This window comes from Taurulus bubalis (assembly GCF_910589615.1).
Source record: "Taurulus bubalis genome assembly, chromosome: 3".
Taxonomy (NCBI): domain Eukaryota; kingdom Metazoa; phylum Chordata; class Actinopteri; order Perciformes; family Cottidae; genus Taurulus; species Taurulus bubalis.
Genome location: NC_136591.1, coordinates 14,245,236 through 14,261,960, shown reverse-complemented (window position 1 = coordinate 14,261,960; position 16,725 = coordinate 14,245,236). Strand labels below are relative to the sequence as shown.

The 16,725-nt window shown below is 40.8% G+C and overlaps 2 protein-coding genes across 3 annotated transcripts; both read right to left on the bottom strand.

The window, feature by feature from the left end:
- Nucleotides 1-3,469: 3,469 nt before the first annotated feature.
- ap1s1 (adaptor related protein complex 1 subunit sigma 1) lies at nt 3,470-7,667 on the bottom strand (the record flags this gene model as incomplete). Of its 2 annotated transcripts, none has more annotated exons than XM_079215970.1 (4): nt 3,470-3,517; nt 4,461-4,598; nt 4,725-4,833; nt 7,489-7,667. In XM_079215970.1, the coding sequence occupies 4 exons, from the start codon at nt 7,665-7,667 to the stop codon at nt 3,470-3,472; spliced, it is 474 nt and encodes a 157-aa protein (XP_079072096.1). The 2 variants fall into 2 exon arrangements, with proteins under 2 accessions (XP_079072096.1, XP_079072097.1); XM_079215971.1 differs by having other exon boundaries at nt 4,725-4,748; nt 7,557-7,667.
- A 4,591-nt stretch (nt 7,668-12,258) lies between these two features.
- On the bottom strand, nt 12,259-14,981 carry serpine1 (serpin peptidase inhibitor, clade E (nexin, plasminogen activator inhibitor type 1), member 1; the record flags this gene model as incomplete). Its single annotated transcript, XM_079216255.1, has 8 exons — nt 12,259-12,758; nt 12,843-12,926; nt 13,333-13,419; nt 13,550-13,650; nt 13,775-13,973; nt 14,071-14,265; nt 14,386-14,610; nt 14,744-14,981. 8 exons carry the CDS (start codon nt 14,979-14,981, stop codon nt 12,712-12,714), a joined length of 1,176 nt encoding a protein of 391 aa, XP_079072381.1. The 3' UTR covers nt 12,259-12,711.
- Between the last annotated feature and the right edge of the window lie 1,744 nt (nt 14,982-16,725).

Below are 16,725 nucleotides of genomic sequence, written 5' to 3'. Positions count from 1 at the left end.
GAACGTCCCGTCGGAACATGAGCGAGGTCCTGAGAGGACTTAATATAAATTAGATCCCTGTATTATGAAAAACATGCATACAACATGCATACATTTTGAAGCATTAAGGAGGAGGATTGGAAAATGTAACAAACAAAAGAAAATAAATGAATGTTGTCCATTTTGTGCGTAAATGTTAATTCATACATTTTTCTTCAGGTACCAGATCACCCGGTACTGATCAACAGACTATGGGGAGTTAAAGGGATAGTTTGGATTGTTTGAAATGGGTTTTAAACATATGAGGCACCTCTCCACAGTCAGTGTTTTACTACAGTAGATGGAGTCTGGAGCAACAGACAGGAGAACCAGCACGGGAGCAAAGTGATGTTCTGCTGTGGACGGAGGGAGCAGTAGAACTTATTTCAAGTGTACGCTGTATTTAGATTATTTTCACTGCTTAACCTCGCCGTCAGCCAGCCCTTTCTGAGGGCACTGAAGCCGTTATATCCATTTATGCTTTCTCCAAAGCCACCGGACTCCATTGACAAAACCAGCAATTTGACAGTCAGTTTGTGTCATTGTGTAACGTTCGTGTTTGGGTACATTCAGATTCCCCAAAGTTGCACAATAACACAAGCTAACAAAAAAACAACTTATTGGGGCAGTGGTAGACCAGCAACTTCCGATCAATTATTTTGTTTTGAAGAGAGAATAGATAACTTCAGTTCCAGTTCATAAGTGGCTGCTCGACAGCAATGTTGTAAATATAACAAACCTTTTTTTTATTTAGGTGTCTAAAATATACATCCACAGCAGTACATTACTTTTGTCCTGTGCTGGTACTTCTATCTGTTTCTCCAAACTCCATCTATACTGTAGTAATAGCCTGACTATGAAGAAGTACCTCATACTACCACACTTCAAAACATTCAAACTATCCCTTTAATAGAAATAAGTTATTTCAGATTTGTTCATTTCAACGAAGTGAACATTTGCTAAGTGAACTGTTATTATTACAATGTATCCAAGGGAACATCCGGTTCTTTATGTAGAATTCATGGTCAGTTATGAGCTTTTGTACAAACCTGACATCTGATTGCAAAGAAGTTTATAGTGTAGCAAACATCATGTAAGAGATCACACAAGTGCACGTGCACGCGCACACGCACACACACACACACACACACTAAATACCAGCGGTGCAACAGTTCACATATTCTGTATTATTGGTGCGAGTAGATTTGGGTTCTTTGCTTGTATTGGATCTCGTTGCAGAATATTTTTGACTCGCAGGTCAAATGGAAAAAAATACGGTTTGCAAAGGCCGTGGATGACCTCGGACATATCAATTTTGGGATTTGATTATTTTGAATTTGTCACAAATGAAAGCGAAGTCAATTCTGAGTCAGATTCTATAAAGAGAGCATACGCGCAACATGTTTTTCTGCATTCGCTCACTTGCTCAGATGAAGGGAAGTTGAGGAAAACCATGTCAATACAGCATGTCGATGGACCTAAAACCTGAGGTAGGACCCTCCATGACCCTGGTGAACTGTTACACACCTAAAGGATACGTTCAAAGCTGCTTGTCGGCATACAACCGTTTAAGAAATGCACTTTGCTTCAATAAAACGTCAGTTGAACTAACTTAAAGGATGAGCATTTAAATGTGATCCTGCTCTGGTCCTTCACGGACGTCCATTACTAGCAGCGGCTGCTCATCTGGCATAAGATGGCATATCCGACTATAAATAGCATTAACAAACACGATACATAACAAACATGATAAAACGTTGTAAAAAGCATGTTAGGGAAAAGATATACCATCGGTTTATTCTAAATAGCCTTGGAGCTTCAACCCAGTCCTAACACGTCGTACAAGTTAGCAGAACCAGCAGAACATCGACTTCCAACCCGACACTTTTCAATACATGAAAAGCCGTCTGGAGGAAAACTAAGCGGAGAGTGATTCTCAGTTGCACTTTGTTGAATTGCATAAGACAGACTTGACATTTCCATCTCGTCTGGTACGCCGAACCACTTGCGGTAAATACGCATGGCTCATATGTAAAGGAGTTATTTGAGGCGCCGATGCAAATCTCCAATGTCTTTGGTTCTCATTCTTCACAACTCACTTCATCACCCGGGACCCGCTGCGCTCGGTAAGACAGGCCAATCACAGATACAGGGGTGGATTCCGACCAGCACAACTCTGCCTTTATGGGAAAAGTCTGTCATTGTTTTAAAACATCAATTGTAGATTAAATAACTGAGCCAGAGAACAAAAAGGACAATTCACTGTTCTTACAACCTCTGTGGTAGTTACGACGAACTAAACTACAAAAATAGGACCCAAGTTTCTCCTTAACCAAAGTGACCCTCCACACAGACGAGAGGGAATGTGCGAGACAGACACTCGCTTTGTGTTTTTCACCGGCACATCTTTTATGTTTCCATGCACTAAGAATGATGGCAAACGCTATAAAAACATGATAGTTTAAAACTGAATTTGACTTTAAAATGTCTGGTGGTATTCTATACTTTTCTGATTGTCACCAAATCTCATGTGCAGACACAAACTTCCAATCACTGTATCCCACTATCAGGTATTGTGTGTTCACGTATCAAAGCCTGAGCTCCATTATTAAAACACATCTATGAGCCACAGTAGCCGGGACTTGCAAAAGTTCTCTTAAAATCCGCTTGACAGTTGAATGGGAACACGGCTACTGTTGCTCTTGGTGACAAGTCCCTTCATTACCACCAAGATACACAAAGTGTATTTTGGACTCAATCCTACACTGTCCTGCTGCTGGAAATACTCAATATAGCTGTGATATGTATGTGGGTTAATCTGCTGCTGAAAATAGTCCTAAATAAATGTGCTATTTCCTCCTGTTTGTGCAGAAAACTACAGTAGCCAGCTGTTTTCTTTTTACCACCTTTTCTTTGTGAAACTATACATTTGTGAGCCGTTTTTAAACATGAATGTCTTCAGTAGGAACCAATGGGTTTGGAAATGAGAGTCACATTGGTAGTTTTGGTCTTTTCATGAGACTTGTTGAACAAAACTAAAAATATAAAAAGGAGCATCAAATCCCAGACGTGGTCTCAGTCCACATTCAGTACCTTGAACCTTCACAAAGGGTTGTGACTGTTCACCCACCTCTTTGCATCAAAGCTGAGGCCTCGCTGTGACTCCAACATCAGCATCCACTGTAATTCAACTATCTGATAAGCCAAATGTGGACTCCATTTTACCTCTTTAAAAACCTGACCCCCCTCTTCAGTCACACACAAGTCCCCATGCTCGAGTCTCTCACGCACACACACAGACACACACACACACACACGTAAAGAGCCCACGTTGTACATCAGTCCCCCAGAGCCAAAGATCCAAGTGTGTTCATTCCCAGATTCTGCCCCGCCCCCTCTCATCCAGCCCTCATCCTGTAGTATCTAAAGTCTCTCAAAAGCCAGCGGTGTACTACGCCAAGCCCATTTCCTCCAGCACACTCCTGGGTGACTCGTCCTCCTGTAAAAGGGAGACAAGAGACAGTAGACGGGAGGACTCACTTAACAATAATAAACAAGTTAAAAGGACAAAATTACACAGTAACATTTTCTATTACGCATTATAAACACTCATAATGTGTTATAATCTGCTTATAGCATTGTATAATTAAAGTTGTAAGCATTCGTAAACATTAATAATGCTTTATAATAATCATAATTATTAGTGTAGAGAAATGTAATAAATACAATAAAGTGCAACAAGCAGATTATAATATGTGTGTAATGCATTATAGACAGGGGCGTCATGTACAAGTGTTACCATACAGACATACATGTCCCTACAGTCACATCGTTTTCAGTCATGTTGCATTATGCCATGATGCCCTGTAAGGCACTGAAAGCTGAAGGTCTGTTCAGATTCATAACCGTATTCACCTATTGTTTATTTATTGAAATATAAATTTTGCAGGTTATGGACCGTCATTTTTGAACCCTCCATTATGACCAAATAGTTCAGGAACTAATAATGAACGATAAGTTGATAACATAAAAATGATCAGGGTAATTTCTTGTAAAATAAGTTGATAACTGTAAAATTATCAAGGTGATGTCCATATATCGTTAGATAAGTTGTTTGTGTAAAAATACATAATAATTGTCTTAATAATGATACTTCCAGCACCAAGTGGTAACTGTGGGAATAAAGCAGTGCATAAAGTGTAGCAAGTGAGGTTTGGGTTTGACCAATCAGTGACAATCAACAGCTAACCACGAACTGCGGCCTTCTGGGCCAGAGTTATTGAGGACTGGCTGCTGGCATTCTGTTTTTTTTTCCAAGTAGAAACACAGGTTCTTAACATTTTATTGATAACCAGCTAACTGATACAGAAACAGAACTGAAACCCAACCCCCCCAACCCTCCTCGGTGGAGGCGGTGGGTGAAACCCTAAAGCCAAGGTTACCTCCTGAAGTAGGTCGGCTTGTTCAATGGCTTTTAGGACACTCTTCTTAGACGTATCCTGTATCTCTCCTCCCATCAGGAACTCATCTAGAATGAAGTAGGCCTTCTCAAAGTTAAAGATGATGTCCAGCTCACACACCTGCACAAACGAACACAAGTCAATAATGCAAAAAAAAAGTCAATCTACAGCTAAGTTAAACTTCTCATTTAACTTTGAAGCCTTAGTTGAGGCGTGTGAACTCAACTCCAGAGATCTATGACTTACGCTGCCAAAGTACTTATCCAGAAGCTCTACGAAGCGGTGGATGACTTCAAGTGTGATCAACTCGTTGTCCTGCTCTTCAATTGCACAACAGAAATACAGGCTGGCGTACCTGTATGAATACACACACAAAAACATCTATATAAACAATATAACAACATCTTACCAAACATTTCAATGTTTCCATCTGACAACTTTAACCGTTTCACAGTGTTTTCGGTTCATGCAAGTAAATTGTGACTTTTTTTCAGCATTTGGTTGTACTTAGCTCCACCCTCTCGTGTCACTTCTGGTTACAACAAACCAAGATGGCCACGGACAAAAAGACCAAGATGGCGACGGACAGATAGACTAGTAGTTCATTCTCAGCCGAAGGAAAACAGGACAAGCTTGAAATAATTTCCATGACATTTTACCCTTGCGCTCATTTTACATGTGTTTTTATTTTTGTTAACTTTTTGCTAGGTTTTGCAGGATGTTTGGGAACCAAGAGCACGATTACCAAGCCTACGGCACCATCTACTAACTCATATTCCCACGGTTATATTTACACTAATTACTTCTAACTGGAGACCATCTGTTGACATTTTGTCTAGCTGTACTTGTCTTTTGTTTTCCCACAGTTTACAACCCTTTATTGTTAATGTTCTGTTCTTCCCACGACATTCTCGAACAATTGAATTAATTAAACATCCCAATTTCATAGAGCACAAGGTGACTTCATCACACGACTTATTTTGTCCAACCAATAGTCTAAAATCCAATAATATTACATTTACCACAATGGAAGACCAATAAGCATATTTTTATATTTGAGAATCTGAAAAAAATAAACAATTAAAGTAATTATCAAAGTCGCTACCGATTATACTTCTGTTGATTGATTAGTGGACTAATTGTTGCAGCTATAGTCTCCAGATTTGACATATTTCATTAAAAACAATACCAGGCTTACAAAGAACGGGTTAACAGGAGGATGTTGATGAACAGCAGAGCTGCAGTCTTCCCTCAGTCCTTCCCCACTGCAGGAAATCCCTCTATGCTAAACTCATCACCCACCCACCTGCCCACGCACAGACACAGGCTGCTTTGTTTTGTTAGTCCACCTCTGCATTGTGCCGGCAGTAATGAGCCCTGACATACACTGATCAGAGAGAGAGAGAGAGAGAGAGAGAGAGAGAGAGAGAGAGAGAGAGAGAGAGAGAGAGAGAGAGAGAGAGAGAGAGAGAGAGAGAGAGAGAGAGAGAGAGTGTGTGTGTGTGTGTGTGTGTGTGTGTGTGTGTGTGTGTGTGTGTGTGTGTGTGTGTGTGTGTGTCAATGAGAGTGGAATGCTGGGTTTCACCCTTTCCACCCACCTAAAATCTAATGCTGCTCAGCCCACATTCAAACAGACATGCACTTTTATTGGTCTGTGGGAGGCGATCTCAAGTAAAGAGTGGACACACTAAAACCAGACAATCTGTTGCTTTCCTGAAGTCAAATTGTATTGTTTTTACTGCGACAGAGACACGAAAGTCAAAGCAGTGCTAAAATCAAACCCAAAATAAAATAGGCATGTACCAAAATGTTTGTCTTGCGATATCTGCCTCAATATAACAATAATAATATTATAACATTAAAAAAGTAATGGCATTATTGGTGAAAGAATAGGCAATTTGGCCTTTTTTGCAACCGATGAACGGACGTTAATATATTTGGAAAGCTGAGGAGCAACGTATACGGCTCTGATAGTGGCAGGGGCCTGTCAATCACAGTAAGCCCGCCCTGAAGCATACCCTGCTTTATGGTCTATTTAACTCTAAATGGACCATCATTTACTAAATGAACATCATGCTGTATTGAATATTTGAAACAAGAGATTGAGACATAAACTCATATTTACTGAGGGAATAAATCAAGAGAGAAGGAGAGTAACTTTCTCATAAACTTCTATACAACCATCGCCCCCTGATGGCCAGTAGAGAGAATGCACGTGTTGATTTCATTCAGATCGACTCATCTGTCCACCTTCATTGCTGCTCAAAACAGGTGACAGTCTTGGTGGAGTCAACTCTGGCACGACTCTTAAATCTTTTCGTCATATTTGAGAGTAAGTCGATCTAGCAATCTAAGGGTTTTGAACTGCGAACAAACTGAAATTGGTCTCTGGGAGATGTATAGTGTTTTTGTTTAACTTTTTCCTGAACAAAATAATGAATCAAGAAAACAACTAGCAGCTTATTAATAATGAAAATAAAAAAAGCTTCACCCCTAGTAATGAAAATACAATATTAGCCATTAAATTATCAATATTCAATATCGACCTCTCTTCCTGTTGTCATTGTTGTGCAAAGTCTTATTTTCATGTTTTACATGTATTTTGGAAAAAATATATCGACAATTACATGTAGTTTCACCGTTCTTTGTCATCCGTGTCATTTATTAAGTGTTGGATTATTTGGGACTTGCTTTGATGTGTATTGGCTGAATGATGAATACAAATCATTCAATGATTAAAACACGTTTGGTGTATTTTACGGGTATATATATATATATATATATATATATATATATATATATATATATATATATTCATATTCATTATTTGAATTCATACATTATATGCATAGCCTAGGGCTCTGATGTAACTGATATCTAGATAGCCTGCTGCGTTAAATAAACACTAGAGTGCACTATATTTGATTTGCTTTTTAATAAACACTCAACCAATCATGGGGAAAAAAGTCTTGAAGACACGTTTGGCACATTTTGATTTTTGCTTTCATACCTTTTATATACAATCTTGAGGTCCCTCCACTCCAGAAAGCTGCACATCTTTGGTTTGCGGGCGAGCACCAACTGCATCAGCTCCCTCACCATCTTCTTCTTGTCGCGCTCAGATGTGGCTGTGTACCACTTCTGCAGTCGCAGCTTCCCCTGCCGGCTGAAAAGCAGCATGAAGCGCATCTGCACGCAGACGACACAATCCAAAAGAAGGGAAAGAACAGAGAGAGTATGATTAAAGACAAAAGTATTTTCTTTTTCAGTGTTCATCGCACTGAAGTGCTGATTATCACCAAGTGTAAACCTGAATCAGAGAGTTGATGAGTAATGAGAGGTGCATCACATCAAGCCAGAGTTAAGGTTTGGGGATATGATGATCCATAACAGCGGTTATGTTGTTGTATTTTCATTTAATATCTTCGGCTGTATTGGACCTTTGCAGGCAGAGTTATAAATAAATGAGCGGGGCTAGCTTAAGGTCATATTGGAACAGTATATAATTCTGCATCAAAACAATTGAGGACCACACATTCTCAAATACTACCTCAAGCCTTTATCTCAACCGCAGAGTCCTTTTACTCTATTTTTTGACATACTAATATTGTTTTCTTTTAATTATTATTTCCAATTAGTGCAACTCCACAGAAGAAAAAACAAAGGTGAACCCACATAAACGGAGAGCTTACTGAACAGGGCCCTATTTCTCATACCTGGCTTACTGAGTTAGCGGGCTAATTATCAGGATAAGATGACGTAGGTCTGGCTTTCTCGGTTTCTCAAAGCAAGCTTAGATTAATCACCATAGAAACACAGCCAAACATTTAAACCTGCTCCCGGGCAGGTTTACTGAAATTCACTGGATAAGCTGGACACTCCCACGGACAAAAAAGGCAGCTCACTTCCTCATTGATGAAGGAGCAATATTAGTTATATTATTTTTGTAGGGAGAGAGTTCTTTCCTTTACATTATCATGACTTCCTGTACGCGGCGATATGGATTTTGCCGGCAAGAAATAATTTATTTACGAGAGCTTCTCGAGCCGCGGACATTGATCACCACAGGCGCAGCTGATCGCCCGTCTCAGACACAGACTATCAGCCGCTGCATGCCGCTGTTCTTAAATTTATTTAGCTCTTAAGAAACTTATGGATGTGTTGAAAGCACTCATAATTATATGACAGTGTTATTAGTACATCATACATATCATTATTGTAGAACATGATTAAGGTGATCGTGATGAGAATACAGAGAATCACACACAATTTATTTTCACTGCTTCAATTGATTGAATTTCTGATTATGAATAATACATACATACTGATCCGCCCATACACATATTCAAACTCCTAGTTATATGGTAATCTACACATACATGTATATACACAATAGTACATGATTCATACAGTACATATATCCTCATAAGTATATATTTATTCGTAAATATAATATGATTGATTTGGGTGATGAAACGCTTCAAATTTGCCGATACATTTTCCCAACACTGACTTTGACATTTAACTTGTCTGATATATTTGTGACGCTTATGTCTCGCAGCGGGCGGTGTTAAAGTTGCGTTCACGGCAACAATGTTGCAAAAACGTTGGAATATTCGCAACGCATTTGCTGTGAATGACTACGGTATTGACTTCCTCATATGCCTTCATGATCATCTCCTGCTTCTCAGTAGATAGATAAAAAGAGGTTCCTCTGAGTTTATTTGCCATTGTACTGTTAGAACATCGTGGTGTCAGTGCTCCATTATTATCCCTTCTGAAGAGGAGCGGGCGCGCGCATTTATCCAGATGACTGACGTCTGGCTAGAATTAACGAGACCGTTTCAGCGCGGATCAGCCGTGAAGAAACCCAGATAGCCTGATGTCAATCATCTCACTAATTTAAGATGGAGATTAGGACATTTGCTTGACTTTGTTTAGCCAGGTACGAGAAACGGGGCCCAGGTACCATGAATATCAACACACACTACAGTAAAGTTCACACAGTCCTCACACAAATCTACTGGAGCACATGAGTCCTCTTTACTTACATCTGCCTGCCACAGTCTTTACCTCTGTATGGTCTACGTGACAAAGAGACGGCGGCGTGGGAGCTGTTGTTCCTGTTTGCTTTACAGCAGTGGTTAGGATGTAGCAAGTTAAATAGTGTGATGAGCCCTCATAGAACACGTCTGTGTGTTCAGTGTAAAGACAACACGGAGTGCGTATCCTGTATTTACATCACCACAGTTGACCACTTGTGGCCATAAAAACAAACTGTGGCAATGTTTTTACATCCGACTGATGACTCAGAAAGCTGACGGCTCGGCACCGAAGCTGAATCCAGGAGGTCCAGATTCAGACATTTAAAAAGGGATCTGCTTCAACAATGCTAAGACACTAAACTGCCTGCTGCTGACGGTCTGAAACTTGGTCTTTTTGGACGGAAAGACAGAATCCATCGAAATCACAAGTAGTGCTATATCTTCTCTGAAAAACATGTATAGCCCAATGTAAATTACATCCACAAAGTTTAACTGAATCTGAATGAAAATATTGTCAAACAATCCGACTTTTCAGTCCCGATGATAATAACTAAACGCGTGATCCGGTACCAGTGTTTAAAAGCTGTATGCTGTGTGTATCACTGTAAGGAAGAGATTTAGGTTACTATTGTATGTGTAAGGTAACATCAGACCTGCTTTCCTAACTTTGTAAAACAAAATGGACAAAATAAAAACATATCAATAAATCATACTGAATTGTTATTTATTATAAAAAAAATAATGAATCATACACCTGCAACTTTGCTTTTTTTTTTTTTAAGAGTTACAATTCCAGCATATAATGTATGTAGTACAAATGTAGAATCGGCCCCATTATCTCCGATACCCGATCCAGCTATTTAGGTATCGGCCCTGTTTCCGATATTTGTATCGATGCATCCCGAAGCAAAAAGTATTAATCTATTTTTTAGATTTGTTGCGTTAGTAATCTGTATATACTGCTGTTATCATCATAACCAGAAACATCTGCATGTACTTGGGTACGCACGCAAGCACATGACATTGTGTCAGTTAGAGGCAAAAGCAAATAAAGTTGTTTGACCATGGGGTGAGAACAATTGTGTAAATTCATTCAACTGACAAAAGAACCAGATGAAGTTCAATTATTCAAGTCTTAGGAGGCAAAGTATCCCGGCATCTTTGACTTGGACTATGATCCTGCAAAGCATACTGCAAGCTTACAACATACACATAACATGTATACGTTGAACAGTAATTACACAAAATATAACGGGGATAAAAATGGCAACCTCATTTTCAGTTTCGGCAACCACAAGAAAAATGATTCAACAGGAAAATAGGACTCTACAAATAAATTTAAAAAAGCTACTGTACATTCGAATCCAATAATCAAGCCATTGCTGTCTATTCAGGCAGTAACAGTCATCTAACTGTCACCTCCATTGTTGACAGCAGCTCTAACCCGGGCCTACACTCATTACCTGCGACGAGGAAGCAATGGCAATTATTAAAATCTATAAATTATCACAGTCAATCATGCTCAACTTTAACATCGCTGAATGTCATTAAGATGCAGCCCGCATTACACGGGCCATGCGCCAATTAAAAACATGAAATGTGTGAGAAAGAAAAGACTATTTCCCACCTTATGCTGTTCTACGGCCTGTTAGCTTGCAGGCTACGCTGACGGGAGCCAGGTGAAGGGAACGCAGGTGGACACTTCCTGAAACCGTACACCTTGCTAGCATTAGCTTAGCACCGAAGCTCTTGCCCTCTCTTTTAGGCGAAGGAGAAGCAGCAACTTACCATTTATTTTGAGTTTATCAAACTACTGGGACGGAACAGACTATAGGACGTCTACGCTGCCTGGTCCACGGAAGCGAATACACCGCAGCTAACGTTGACAGTGCATGTCTGTGCCGGGTACCGTCCTATAGGTAAGTGGGGCTGAGCTGGACCCATTCCCTGCTACAGCGAGCAGTTCCGCCTCTGGTGCGCATGCGCGGTCTTTCCCTGTGTACTTCTGCCCTGAGTTTCGCTTCTCAGGTAACAACTCGGCTTGATGCCAAGAGGACTTTCTTTTTGGGAGAATTCGGTTTTTATATTTTCCGACATTTGTTACTCCCGATTTAGTAGCTTAACCGAACAACTTTGGCAATATATTTGGAAAAATATGTATTACATGTATTCCATTTTATTGTTAGGAGGTTCTTCAAAGTTGTGCAGAAGAACATGCAGAAAAATGTTCAACAAAGTGAGTATTACATATTAGTTACAGAATGTTTTTCCTTAATATGATTGTGAAACAGTCAAGTCACTAAACTGATGAACACGTAGGCCTACTAAACATAATACAACAATATCATTTCAATGTTTGGAATGAATTTGAGTAAACTTGTGAAGGCGTTCATCTCTAACGAACACTCATGTTGAAAAAAGCTAACACTGTTCAGACACGTTCAGAGTCAGTATAGTATGTTTATTACTGTATAGTGTCTGAATAAGAGAGTTAAGGTGTGGACCCATACTCTCTTTAATATTGTGAAATTAGGTGAACATCTGATAGATGTTCACCTTTTTGAACAAATAATGAGGTTTATTTACCTTATCAGAATATAGATTGTGCTGAAAACTTACATCATACTAATGAAGGCCTGGTTGAGTTGACATTTGGCGGTTTGAACACAAGAGGTCAGTGTGGACCTCCCACATGTCTCAACACCACAGGAATAACAGACGGCAGCATTGTAAAAACATAGTATTTTAATAAATATAAATATGGCAAAATACAAATGTAACTCAGCAACAAAATAGGCAATAACAAAAATAGATATTAGAAGTAGCATTTAAAAAAATAGATACAAATACAGCTTTTGGGGGGTGTACTTATGCAGTGCATTGGTGTCTGTTGTATCAGACGACAGTAAACTACTTAATTATTTAACTTTCCTTCATATGTCTTTCTGTCTGGTCAACCACAAACATTCAGAGACATAACTTATTGGCATAAACTCTCAGTCAAATCCTGTTTTTATTGTCGGTGTTAAGCACGTTTTAAATAAAGCTGTCAGTGAATCAGTCTGTCGAGTCAAAATAAGTCGTGACCCTGTACAGCGGATCATGTGTGTGGTCATCTCGTGTGTGGTCATCATGTGGAGCATGAGCAGCAGTAGTCAGACACAGTGGAACGGAGTCCTCACAGTGGGTTACTGTTGTTGAGGCTGGTTGAACTGACCCATGAACAGAACAGCACCTGAACACAGGAAGTAGAACATTAGACATACCATACAGTGGCGTTCTAAAATGGGATTTAAATGAAACGGACCAGGAGTGTTACCTGTTTGTTTGTGCTGGATGAGGAAGAGGAAGGGCCGGTCCAGAGTAATCTCCTCCACTGCCATGCGAGAAAACATCACGGCAGCTAACGCAGGGAGGGGAGGAATGAATATGGTCAGTTTGTTATAACTTGATTAAACACTAAATAATTTGTAATATATGTGCATAATATTATCTGAAATAATAAAAGTCATGAGACTATATTTTGATGCAGTGCCCTTTACAAGACAATGCCATTTCATACTACTGTGTATGTTCTCAGACCATTTTGCACCAAGCATTACTACAGATCGGACAAGGCTGTGGTAGCAACCTGTCAATCGCAACGTAGCCCCGCCCAAAAGCATACCCTGCGTTATGGTCTGTTTGACTCTAAATGGACCATCATTTACGAAATGAAGATCATGCTGTATTGAAGAAGACTTGAAACTAGAGATTGAGACATAAACTCATGTTTACTTAGGGAATAAATCATTCACTATTAGGCCTACCTGTTGCTGCTGCTCCCTTGGTTCCCAGCTCATTCACCTCGATCTTCACTCTCTGCAGAACCTTCGACACGCACAGCCTCTCGTCAGCTGGAGGGCAGAAACACACACAGGTTGGATACACATTTCATCTGAAGTCACAATACCCGCTGTTGCAGCGAAGTCCCTGACTAACTAACTACCTAACATGGTCTTTTACTGGAATAGGCGGTTAACTTACTGGTGATGCGTGTGAAGTCGGCAGTAGCCAGGTTGAACATGTCTCCCAGACCCATGTTAAGCAGAGCGGTCTTCAAATTCACCTCAGTGTTCAGACTGAACCTGCAAAAAAAAACACACACAAACTCTCAGTTTTCATCCTGGTTGCCCCGTTGCTTAGTCCATTAGAAAAGTAATTTTAAAATCAGTTTATGTAACAACCCATAGATGCCTGACTCTTTCTCACCTGGGCATGGCCAGCTGCCGCTTGACATTCCTCAGCTCCGTTCTCCACTGCTTAATCCTCTGGCTGCTCAAATCAGAACTGAGCGCGCTCAGTGGAACCTCAGGCTCAAAGGGCGATACCAGGAGCATGCTCAGTGAGTCACCCTGGTACGGTACCTCAATGACATCGTAGTCCACCCCGTCGGCAGTCACAAACTCCCCTGTTGATTAAAGTGAGGGAGATCGATGTGAGTTTCTTAGCAGCGCATAGCTCGCCATCATCCACGTTCAGATCCTGGGTCAGTGTGTTTGACCTACCATAGTTGTAGCGGTTGGTGAGTCTCATCATGTGCACGGGCACGCTGCTGCCGTTGGCGCAGTGGAACATCCTCTCCTGGGTCATCTTGGCGTCAAAGGGCACCTTCCAGAGGCCCTGGAAGTGGAGGGCATTGAGGATGACCAGGCGGGTCTCATCGCTCAGAGATCCAGATGCAAGGAACTCAGGGATGGCACCTGCGGACGAAAAGACACCAAAGAGGTCAAGACGGATCCAAAACATGTCTCGAGCAAAGAAAGTAGCTCCACTTGGAACCAAATTGCAGAGGGCTCCTGCAGATGTTAAGCAGCTGGTACCTGCTGTGTGGTCTGAGACCCATGAGTTTATTATGCTGACTGCCTGGTCTGGCTTGGTGAAGTCCACCTGGTTGGGGTGGGACTGGAAGGCCTTGGCCAGGGCCCGGCGGTACCCCTTCTCCAGGCTCATCTTCCTCTCCACCATGACCCCGCTGGCCGTCTCCACCCCGTCCTCACTGGACAGGTCCCGCTGCAAGAGGCGCTGCTGCCGAGACATCCCTCGCTCTGCAAAAGAAGTTTGACGATTACACCAATAATACATGATTATATACTCACATGTCATTCTTCTGTTGCTTGGTGTTGCATTATCCCTTTTTCCTGGCAGAACCCTGAATGTTTAAATGTGTGCACCACCCACCTTGCAGAGAAAAGCCCATGGCAGCAGTTAAGGCCTTGCGGGTGCTTCCAGATGCGCCGAGCTGAGCCATGGCCAGGACAGAGGACACGCCGTACGGGGACAAGGCCACGTTCTGGTCCACAGAGTCCCGGGCCAGCTGCGAGAAGACCTTTAGGCCAAAGTCTGTCTGTCTGTCCTGCAGAGAGCCCATTGCTGCTCCGCTCAGAGCCAGCAACAGGGAGATGTACACACAGAGCATCCTGGGAGAGAAAGGACAGGCGTGAGTTTGAATTTGCACACTTGAGTTTGACGCCTAAGAGGTGGAGGTGGAACCTTCTGTTTTGTTAATATTTCTAAACATGTCTTTCTCAAACAACTTGTGCCGTATTGATGCACATTAAGTGTTGCCAAATGTGTTCTATAGAGGTACTGATGGGAAACAATGCGCCCCACATTAGTTTGTGAGTTGTATTAAGGAGAAACAGTTGGATTGCTCAACGCCTGCAGAGAGACTCTACGGCTTGCAGATGTTTTCAATCAAACTTTAAGGTAATGATGCAAGAGCCTGAGACACTTTCGTTTTTGTTGTTTCTTTCCTACAATTAAGGTGTGTGTGTGTATGTGTATGTGTGTGTGTGTGTGTGTGTGTGTGTGTGTGTGTGTGTGTGTGTGTGTGTGTGTGTGTGTGTGTGTGTGTGTGTGTGTGTGTGTGTGTGTGTGTGACTCATGCTGGATGTGTATGCATTCACATCAGTGTGTCAACTGGAAAGTCTGTGTGTGTCGGTAACATTGGTTTTCCACTGCACACATCAATAGTGTAGACTGTGAGTATACAGCATACTTTACATACTGTGGCCGCTGAGGTCACAGGTCGGCCTTTGTTTGTCAAGTCCAGCTCAAAAACTGTGTTTACTTGATGGGAGGCATCCCAGGTGAATAGGATAAATATTTGAACTAATAGATATCACCATGGAACTTGCCCTGTTAATTTCTTACATTAAGATTTTTTTATATTAATATTACAAGTCTTCTGAAAATGGTTGTTGACATATTAGAGTCATAGGCGTTTACAGAGGGAATCGGATAGCTCTTTGTATCACTCCATAAATCAGAAAATACTGTCAACAGCCATATAAATCTATGTTTTTAGGAATATAAATGTCAGGTTATGAATGATATATGAACAACTCCTCAGTAAAAATATTCAGAATGTAGCTAGGAATGAAATTGGAAAGTGTGGTTTATGTAAGTGCTCCTGAAGTTGATACTTTTAAACTACGTGCGAATAGAGTGGAGAAATGATCTAGTTTTCTGAAATGGTACGTTAAATATGCAAAGAGGCCTTCCCTTTCGGTGAATTTAAGAGAAATTATCAGACGCAAATAGACAAAGTAGTAAAAGAAACAACTAAATGTGTATTTTACACTATAGTCTGAAAGAAGACATGGAAGTTAAATAGCCCAAAACTGACCAGTGTATTAAAAACAATGTTACTTTGCACCATTGCTGGAATTAAACCTGGTATTAAACAAATATAAATAATTTATGGGTATGACAATGACTATAACTCCACCACCTCAGACGAGACAGTGACAAAAGTCCTAAGTATCTTTTCTGGGAATCTGGGAAGTCTCATCAAACCAAGGAGATATGACCACACTATTGGTGCATTCTTTTGCATGCCATACTACTGTCACAAAAAGACAGACAGGGATTCAGTGATGACAGTATTCCCTGAGATTTGTGTGATTCTGTTAATTAAGCTCCCCAATGTGACAAAATAACTGTATTCTTTTTAACTTAGCTTTATAAATCTAACTTCAAAAGCTCTAAATGTTTAGTCTAGTTGTAGTTCTTCTTACCTTTTGGTTGAAATGTTTCAAATGTAGCAGGTCTGTGTGGTTTCAGCGTCTGTCTGCTGCTCCGGCTGCTCGAGTCTGAATGACTGAAAGACTTTCTCTCTCTTTATATAGTAGAGCTGCATGTGTGAACCCTGCTCCCGC